Source organism: Chanos chanos, chromosome 13 (genome assembly GCF_902362185.1).
Source record: "Chanos chanos chromosome 13, fChaCha1.1, whole genome shotgun sequence".
Taxonomy (NCBI): Eukaryota; Metazoa; Chordata; class Actinopteri; order Gonorynchiformes; family Chanidae; genus Chanos; species Chanos chanos.
Window position 1 is genome coordinate 5606456 of NC_044507.1, and position 10335 is coordinate 5616790.

Consider the following 10335-nt stretch of genomic DNA (forward strand, 5'->3'; position numbering starts at 1 on the left):
GTACTTTTTGATACATTCATTATTCTACAAATAAATGGAATACCATACTAATTCATAACGCTCTTTCAATCTTTTACGATTCAATCAGATCACAAAAAAAATCTTCTTAATACAAGTATTTGAATCAGCCCGAATTAAAACGAAAGCAGACGGTTACATTTGATAAGTGTTTTATTTCAGAGGTGATCTGAAAATAGCTTTTCGTCAATCGCTTTAGCGAGGCGTAAAACATCAAATCCAGTTTCCCTTTTACGGAAATGCTGGTTGGAAAATTTTGGTGGTGCTCTACCGAAAAAAAAAAACAAAAACAAACCCAGGCCGTCTTAGTGTTTTGTGAATACACTCTAGCTCTGACGTCGCTCTGTTGACTGTAAACACTTAGAAGAGGTGGAATGTGTCGTAGTTGCGTGGTTACAATAATACACACAAACCTTAAAAACTAGGGGGGGTTGTACGCTGTGAAGTGGCAGTGTAACTTGCGATAGCGCAGTTCCAAGCTGAATTTGCATTACGCATTGTGTGTGAGTGTTCCTGCATCTAATACCCACGTGTACACTGTTCCGAGTCTGTCTTGCTGTCTTACGTATGGAAGTGAGAGACTTAGCGTCAGTGTTTTTGGAGTGGGTTACCGGTCACGCATTGTGTGTGGTCTGGCATGTGTGTGTGTGTGTTTGTGTTTGTGTGCGTTTGTGTGTTTGGGGGGGGGGGGGGGGTCTCTATGTCAACAGGAGTGAATAAGTAATGTTTCCTCTCCTTTTCAGTTAAAATTGACAGCAGCAGCTGTAACACACACACAACAAAGGGGGTCACCAGACGCCAGAATGGCCTACACTGACTGGAAAAGCCAGTTCAAAGGTCATTCAACCAACCACCCCCCCCCCCCCCCCCAAAATAACCAAAAAAAAAACAACCCACATCCAGTGGCTTAAAGCAGAGTCTGTCCATCTGCATCTATTTCCAGTATAGTAGTGTGTTGTTCCTTACAGAAGGCTTGGACGTGACCCCCCCCCCCCCCCCCCCTCCCAGTGACAGAGTTTGATGAAGAGGAGTACACTTATGACTTATGAGCGAGTACATTCATAAATCTGTGCTTATCTTAATCGCGCTTAATTTCCCGTTCAGATAATAATTATCTAATGTAAATCAAGTCACTGCGGCAAAGCCCTAAGTTTAATATGTTGAAAGGTTTGGTAGTTGGTTTGTTTTGTTTTGAGTCAAGATGTTCATGCATTTAACCTTTACCCTGGTGCAGGTTATTCTTGTTTATACCATTTTAAATATATATATATATATATATATTTAGTTTGACTGAATATCTCCCAGTTTAATTACATTTCATTCATAACAGACTGTCTATGATTGCAATGATTTCAGTTTTATGAGCCATAGTCTCCGTCTGAAATACCATCTGCCTGCTTTAATGAAACGGAGCGCTTGCCTTAGTGATTGGACTTTGGTTTAAGATAAGTTTATATATCAATAAAGGTCTAGCCTCCATTAACAAAAGTGCCCATTTTTTTTTTTCAAGTAAGCCTTAGTATTATTATTTTTTTTACCAAGCAGCAACAAATAATAAGCACACCTACTAGGCACCACAAGAAGCTTCAGAGAAATGTGAAAAAAAAAAAAAAAGAAGAGCCCAACACAGTGGTCTATGTCCTGGGTAATAACAGCACTATATAGCTGACTGGATACTGAACGTCGTGAAAAGGGATGATGGTCAAACATATCCCTATAAAGGCATTTAAAAAAAAACAACAAAAAACAAAAATCAATGAAAAAATGCAAACAAGCAAACGGTAGGTTTCCAACGACCTTTCGGTATTTGGGCCCCTTCACTCAAAACCCACACGTCCCCAGAGCTAAAGCACTTATTCACACCGTCTCTGTGAACACACAGCCCCTCAGTGTTAAAACAGACCCTGGGATCCCATTCACAATTCTCAAACTTCGCATACAACTGGTGGCGCCCCCCCCCCCCCCCCCCCCCCCCCCCCCCCCCCCCCCCCCACGACCAGGACTTGGGCTGACGCGGCCAGACGGGAAAGGTCCCCCCCCCGCCCCCCCGTCTATGTGGCCGGGACGCGGATTCTGAAGAGACCCTGTTTGAGCTGCAGACGGAACAGTTTACAGTTGGCGATGCGCAGGGCTGCGCAGCCGGTCTTGCAGAGGTCGGAGGACAGCATGGGTTTGGTCCGGTGCCAGGTACCAGAGCTGCGACGGAACTCTCGCACGTAGTCGTAACTGGTACCTTCAGAAGGTTAGAGAGGCGGAAGAAAACAACAAAAAAAAAAACTGTTAAACTGTTCGTTTGTCCCGACAAACACCGCTGACAACTTGTTGGTTTGACAAGCTCTGTGTTGCATGAAAACACTCTTGACCTATTCATTCACCAGAACAGTTTTTTTTTCCGAGTACTTCATCAGTGTGTTAAAGTAAAATACAAAATGTTCCATTTTTGATTTACTCTGTTTTGTATACACATACGCACAGACTCACTTACCTTAAAACAAACTTGAATGGACTATAACACACTGAATCAAGACACCTACAGTTGCACTCAACATTAATAGTCAGTCTAACCTATATTCAGGTAAGAATCACACAATGTGACATGACTAAAATATGTCACAGTTATGATTATGTTATTATTTACTTAACGTCAAGTCTGTTCATTCATAGTACGGTAATTAAAGTCTAAGTGTAATTGCAGTGTGACAATCGGTCATTGTGAGATTTTGCCATGGGTGTTGTTTGCTACGGGAAGTCTTCGGCCCTGCCTAACCTGTCTGTCAAAAAAGCTCTCTCACTCACTCTCACATTCACACACTCATAACTCTCACAGCGGCTTTTGCCTCAGCCTGAGAATTGATCAAAAACGATTGCGTTAAAATCACTTGGATACTCGTGAAAATATGGACGAATAGGTTTTTCATGTCACATTTACAAGGGAGTCAAACATCAATGACGACCTGCTTATCTTACCTAACTGGCGTTTGCTTTCGGACGCAAACCGTCAGCGATACATGACCGGCCTGAGAGCTTCATTTACTAAAACTGTCGGCGTACAGAACTTGTCATACGGGTCAGATAGAGAATCGCAGTGGGGTGCACGGTGGGAGGGGTGTATGTTGTATATCTGGAGCACTGGGCCTACTCACCAGTGTCTAGGTCTCCCACTACGTACACACTGGCACCTATTGGGACAGCACCATAAACAAAAGATGAACTGGTCTGGACACACAGGTTCTGATCGTCCAAATACATCCATCTGGACACAGAAAGAGAGAGAGAGAGAGAGAGAGAGAGAGAGAGAAAGAGAAGGAGAAAGAGGGAGACAATCAACAGAGAAAAAGAAAGTGTGAATGAAATCATGAGACTGGCTGGCAGTTTGTGAATGAAGGAAGGACATGGAGGAAGTTTGATGTAAGACAGAAATTTTTTTTTTTCTTTTTAAGGATGTCAGCTGAAGTGCCATTTCTATAGAAGTTTTTGTTTTGCAAAAAGCAAAACGAGACCGCGCGTGTCATGAACGACCCCACTGAGAGCGTCTTGTGTCAATCCACATGACTGAAGCAGGGTTTGACAGACCATGTGGCCTGGTCATGTACTCAAACCAGAAGCAGAAGCAGAACCGTGAGTGAGAGAGTTTCCCCCGCACCTTTTAAACTCGTCGTGGTAGAACTCAGACTTGCAGGTTGTCATCTGGTTGTGTTCAGGGTTGTCTGTCTCTTTACTCCTGACTCCACCAAACACGTACAACTCCTGACCCACTCCGCATGCCACAGAACCGAACCTGCCAGCACAGAACACACCGCAATCATGCCCCTGTGTCTTTTCACTGGAACACACACACACACACACACACACCCCTCCCCTTTAAAAACCACACACCTGTCTCACATTCTCTTTCGTGCATCATTCTTAAAACAAGGTGACTCTGTACAGGTCATTTTTCCATCTTTCAAAGCGTATCTTATCCACCTCAATCTAGAATGTTATTCAAAGAGGGCAGTCTTTCGATTTTTTTGAAGGAATACACTGCACGTCCCTAAAGTACTGCTTTCTATATTTGTAAAGTCTGATATAATTAATCTTACAAATTTTATCAATGTTGCGATAAGCAAATGCTTTTTTTTTGCTTGTCGAATAAAACCCTATGCACAGTCAGCACATCAAACTCATGAAAGACTAGGTAAAACCTTGATCAAATCTAGAGTTGATCTTACACACATCATGAGCAAAGGTCTAATCTTCTGACTGAAAGTCATACCAATGTCTACTGATAACAGGAAGACACACACACACACACACACGCTCACACACGCACACACACAAATTATTTAACAGTTCTGGTTTTAAATGCCAGTGGAATAGTCAGTCGATTCCCAGAACGTGTTTCCCATTTGGGCCGATATGTTTTTGCCGAAACAAGAACCACATTTGTCTCTTGTCTTTTGTTTTAGAGGCACATCTGTAAGGCATTGGAGAGGGTGTGTCCGTCAAAGCCTGAATTGTTGCTGAAGAATCTGAAGAGGCGCTGATAATTGCCCTTTGCTATTCAAAACTCTCAATACGCACACACACACACACACACACACACACACACACCCCGACACACACACACGTGCGCACACACACGTGCGCACACACAACCACACACACACACACACACACACACACACACATAAAATATGAACAGCGCTGCTGCATCCCAGAGACACGCAACTATATCCATTGTCACAAGCTTATCAATATGGTTCTTTGAAGGTCCCGAAACAATTCAGGGCATTGTAATCTGACGTAACTTGGTCACGACCGTGGTGACGCGCGTACGGCTGACGCGATGCGTGAGCGGGCCGGAACGCGGTCGTACCTTCTCTCTTTCAGGGGGCAGAGGGCGGTCCACTGTTGAGTTTTAGGGTCAAAGCATTCGACCGAGTCGTAGAGTTTTCCGTACGAGCCTCCCCCCATCACGTAAAGCCTCTTCTTCATCGTGGCGCAGCAACCAAACTGAAAACAAGACCAGAGGACGTGATGAGAGTCTGTCACGGGGGCGCGGTCTTTTCAGTAACGAGGCTTGATGAGACATCTCGTCTCATACTGTGTGTCTCTTTGTGCGGTTAAATACTAAATTGCATCCGCTCTCCTATTCGTCAGTGTTTTGTGCGCTTTAATGTTCAGAGCAGGATAACAACAGACAGTCGTTGTATGTCAGTGCTGATGAAAACATACAACTTTCTTCAGCATTTCTTCACTTTATGACTCTTTCATGTGTTCTTAGTGACTCATTGTGTGTGTGTGTGTGTGTGCAGAAGAGGAAGAAGAAGTACTTTATTTGTCACACACACTCAGTGAGCAATGAAATGTAGCCTCTGCATTTAACCCATCCTAACACCAGTGAGCGCACGCACACACACACACACACACACACAATGATCTAGGGGCAGTGGGCAGCCCAGGGACCAACTCCGGGTCTTTTTGCCAGTGCCTAGCATGCATGTCTTTGTAGTGGGAGGAAACTGAAGCACCCGGAGGAAACCCAAGAAAACACGGGGAGAACATGTGAACTCCACACAGAGGGGACCTGGCCGGGATTTGAACCCAGGGCCTTCTTGCTGTGAGGCAACAGCGCTAAGCGCTGAGCTGCTGTGTGTGCGTGTGCATGAGTGTGCGTGTGCGTGTGCGTGTGCGCGTGCGCGTGCGTGTGCGTGTGCATGAGTGTGCGTGTCATGGCGTCTCACCTTTCGGACCATAGTCATGCTGGTTTGGAAACTCCAGGTTTTACAGTGAGGGTCATACACCTCCACAGTGAGGAGTTCTCTGTCCTCATCTTCTCCTCCCAGGACGTACACCATCCCATCCAGTTCAGCTATGCCAAAGTTCTGCCTCGCCTTCACAAAGCCAGAGCAACCACAACAAAAAAGCTAACTTAAATGAAATACTGACCCCTGGTGGTACTCTTCCAGAACTGCTCAACAATACACTTGCTTAGTTATACAGAATGGAGATATTTTAAAATCTATTAAGTTACACCAGATGGAATTGGCTGTTGTGTTAGTATATGATTCAGTAATGAGAGCTATGATAATACCGTGCTTATCACACATTCATACTGATCCTATACTCCAAGGAAACAGGAAGCCATGTTGTTTCATATGCTGTACATTTCTACTCAAATGTTTGGCTACACTGCCCCCAGTGGTGAGGCATGGAACTGAGATGGTGCAAACCAGGTCAGGAAAAAGGTGGTGTCATTTTTTGGCTTAGAGATAGAGCTGGAATGTTTCTCTGAAAGCTGAAAAACTTGTTAAGCATGTGAAATGTGTGAAACAGACGCAAACCTGCTTCATAGGTGGGATTGGAGTCCAGGTATTAGTCTCTGGGTCGTATTTTTCACCACTATTCAAGACGGTTTTGTTTTCGTCCATTCCGCCTATTGCAAACAGGTAACCCTCTGATTGGACAGATATAGAGTCAGTCATTTTTCAATTGGTCAAAAAGCAAGGGTCAAATACCATGATCTTAATGTTACAAAAAGACAGTTAACCTACATTCTGACAGTTATAAACCGACACTAAAAACCACAGTGATCCATTTCAGGCACACTGACGCGTGTGTTAGCTGAATGATTGCTTTGGGTCAAAAGAGTTTCAACAAATCTTTATTTTAAACATTCAAGACTAGCGCTGCCATCGGTGACAAAAGTTGAAATACTTGTTTTGTGTTTCATAAGAGCAGCTCTGTAAAACTAAATGAACAGATGACTGCTATGACAGCCGCGCGAGAAACGACTGGCTCTGACCGGCAGTCACGACTCCGTGCCCGATACGGCCCACGCTCATCGGCTCCAGCTCGATCCACAGCTGCCTGTTCGGGTCGTACAGTGGACACATGCACCGCGTGACTGCGCACGGTTTCCGCGTACTGCACCGGAAACACACACCACAGGAAACCCCACAGTCACTGACTGAGATGCTACCCCCCCCCCCCCACACTTCTGTCTCTCCCTCTCATAAACATAGACACACAAACAAACACACTTCCCCATTAAAAACCACACACATTCTCTTTTGTGCATCATTCTTAAAACAAGGTCACACCGTACAGGTCATTTTTCAAAGCGTATCTTATTCACCTGAATCTAGAATATTATTCAAAGAGGACAGTCTTTAGATTTTTTTGAAGGAATAACCCACACGTCCCTAAAGTACTGCTTTCTATGTGTGCAAAGTCTGATATAATTAATCTTACAAATTTTATCAATATTACCATAAGCAAATGTTTTTTTTTTTTTTGCTTGTCAAATAAAACCCTATGCACAGTCAGCACATCAAACTCCCTGGGTAAAACCTTGATCAAATCTAGAGTTGATCTTTTTCTACATGCTACAGTTTGAGAGGCTTAACACAAGCCTTGATGTTTTTGATAATCATAGCGAATCATCAGCGACTATAGACATATGACCAATGACAGTACTCACGCCCTGTGCTCCCCCCCGACTGTGACGATGCACTCGGAGTAGCCGCGTGGCTTGAACGCAGCGAGCAGTGCCTCCCCTTGAGGAGCAGCTCCTCCAAGTGAGTCTACACAGCACTCCCGGATCACCTCCCTCATCACGGGGTCTCCCAGCATCTGCTCCTGCAGGTAGCTCTGGTCCAGCCCCTGAATCCAAACCGCTGACATGACTTCCTTCATGTGCACCTGCAGGTGTGAGAAAGGGGGGGGGGGGAGAGAGACAGAGAGAGAGAGAGAAAGAAAGAGAGAGAGAGAGAGAGAGATGAGTCAGCCAGTTGTCAGCCCTGTTCATTAACTCTGACAATGGTATGAGGGTAACAGGACAGAAGTCAAGAACTTAGGAAGGACGTCTCCTTTCTTTCAACAAAACCGTCACTCATGTTTACAGACAGACTGCACCGCATTCAGAACAGGTTCCTGTTGAGGTCAATGAAGATATTCACTCATTCGTTTTCTGGAGAGCAGACATAAAGGGAGAGGAAAAAAAAAAGAAAACGAGGTAGGGAAGTGAAAAATAAAAAAAAAAACGACTCGGCGAGAGAGCCGGTCGAAAACGAAGGCCCGACGTCCACGCTCACCCTTCGCGCCTCCATGTCGTGGGAGAGCCAGCGCACCACGGCCTCCAGAACATGCTTCTCGTTCCCCACGTTCAGCTTCTCCATGGCCAGGACCTCGCAGAGCCGGTCGGGGGTCAGCTCGCGGAACTCCTCGGTGGTGGCCACGTCGCGGAAGTGCGTCTGGAGGAACTCGGTGGCCACATGGTGGACGTGGTGCAGGCAGTAGTGCAGGGAGAAGAGCCTGATCCCGATGCAGTTCTCCGCGGCGATGCAGCTCTCCAGGAACTGACAACACAGAGACTTGAGGTCGGTGAGCAGGAGCATGTCTGCAGCCTGAACCACATCCTGAATGGTGTCTTCACTCAGGGAGATCTGTGCACGGACAGCAAAGGCAAAGACGGGAAGTCACGCAGACCTGTTGATTCAGCACCGCACCTGTGTCTGTTTTTAAATATGTGAGGATATGCACTTTTTTTTTTTTTTTTTATCATTCTGACGTTCTTTTTTTTTTGTTGTTGTTGTTGTTTCAAACGTTTAGGCATTTTCTAACTGAATGCGTCTGCTAAATGAATGTAAATATAAATGCAAATTTCATCGCCTCTGGTTTCAATGCAAGACCCATTTTCACTCACGCCATGGAAACGCAGGTTTAGAGTTACGAAAAAGAACATGATGTTATTGGCCTTAAGAGTTTTAAAACTGACTAAACATCACTGGACGAAGCAGTATATCATTTCAAATGTTGTCAGAATTCATCATGTTTGCATAGCTTTACACATCTCACAGATGACAGTCGTACAGACCTCCCCACTAAAGATATATTCCAGAATTTTCCTCATGATAGGAACAGAGATCCCTTGTAACTCGATTCTGTACACAGACCCATCCTCTTTTGGGGGGTTGTAGTTCAATTTTGTCCTGCAAACACACACAAGTGATAATCAAAACAGTGGGTGACAACAAAAGCATGACATCAACAGCGTGATGTTAACAACTAACCTATGCAGACTGTTTCTTGATAAGTTTTGTAATCTAATTATTTGCTTACATTCGCTGTTATAGACATTTCTTCACCATGAAGACATAATTTATGAGAGTGAAGCGAATTCCAACAGACTGCCGGCTGCAACAGACGCAGCTAGAGAGACACACCCTCGTGACATTTGGCTCGGGGTGTGCAGCGTGTCTGGACAGTAACACCAGCATGACAAGTTCCTTCCTGATATGAAAACATTTCTATCGGTGTTAAAAATTACGTGACAATGATGCTAAAGTGTGTTTATCTCACCTTATATATGGACTCGCAGCTGCCAGTACGTTTTTCTGCACCGGGATCTCTTCACCGTCTAGGACAATAACCGCATCTTGGAAACACTCGTCTTGCCGAAAGGAACGAAGGGCCCTTAAAAGCTTCTGGGCGTGTTGTGGGTCAGACACAACTGAACCGACACCGGCATCTCCATCCTTCGCAGGAACGTTTGACATTTTGCGAAATTCGAGAGACGAAAACACTCTAAAATATAAACTGTCTAACTTGCTAATAAAAACCTACGTTACAATTTATCATAGCTACAGATAAAAATCAACAGATTCTGTCTCGTTGATCAGTCGTGGTGTGACTATTTAAAAACTGTTACAGTGCTGGTACGCTGTTACATTGGACCACGTATAGCCTTGTTCTTCGTAGCAATCGCAGTTCAACACTTTTTGATTGATCAACATCAGCAAGGCTCACAGTGTTGTTACCGTCTTCATACAACTTTAGCATGTGCGTTTAACATGACGTAGAGTGAAGTCAGCTACCGTATGATTTTTCTAAAAATGCCTGCCCAGCCCTTTTTTTTCAAAATAAAAGTCTCATCCCTTTTATCACTCCCATGTAAACCTCATCATATTCATTTGCATGCAAGAGGAATGAACACAAGTGGCAACACCAGGCTGAAAAACTTTATCCATATTGAAGAAAAATATTGAGAGGGAGTTCCAGTGGTGTAGTTTCACCTAACAGAATGAGCTGTGCATTCAGCCTCAGTCAGGTGAATGCACACGGCGTTTTCTTTTAGTCCTTACGTTAACAAATATACGAGTCACTAACGCACAGCTTGATTACTAATTTGCCTTAAGTACTTGAGGCATAACTGCAGAGATGGGAGATGGTTCTAGAAGACAGGAATAAGGATAGTCCCTGCATATCTGGCTCCTTGTCCCCAGACTGAGAAGATGACTTGCTGATCAGACCAGTTACTGTATCCTTTGGTGT

General features: G+C 44.5%; 1 protein-coding gene across 1 annotated transcript; it reads right to left on the reverse strand.

The window, feature by feature from the left end:
* Nucleotides 1-2069: 2069 nt before the first annotated feature.
* On the reverse strand, nt 2070-9560 carry gan (gigaxonin). Its single transcript, XM_030790736.1, has 11 exons — nt 9364-9560; nt 8879-8993; nt 8097-8447; nt 7484-7704; nt 6806-6927; nt 6345-6457; nt 5745-5894; nt 4877-5013; nt 3662-3796; nt 3162-3271; nt 2070-2251 (listed from the first exon to the last, which is right to left on the reverse strand). The coding sequence occupies exons 1-11, from the start codon at nt 9558-9560 to the stop codon at nt 2070-2072; spliced, it is 1833 nt and encodes a 610-aa protein (XP_030646596.1).
* Between the last annotated feature and the right edge of the window lie 775 nt (nt 9561-10335).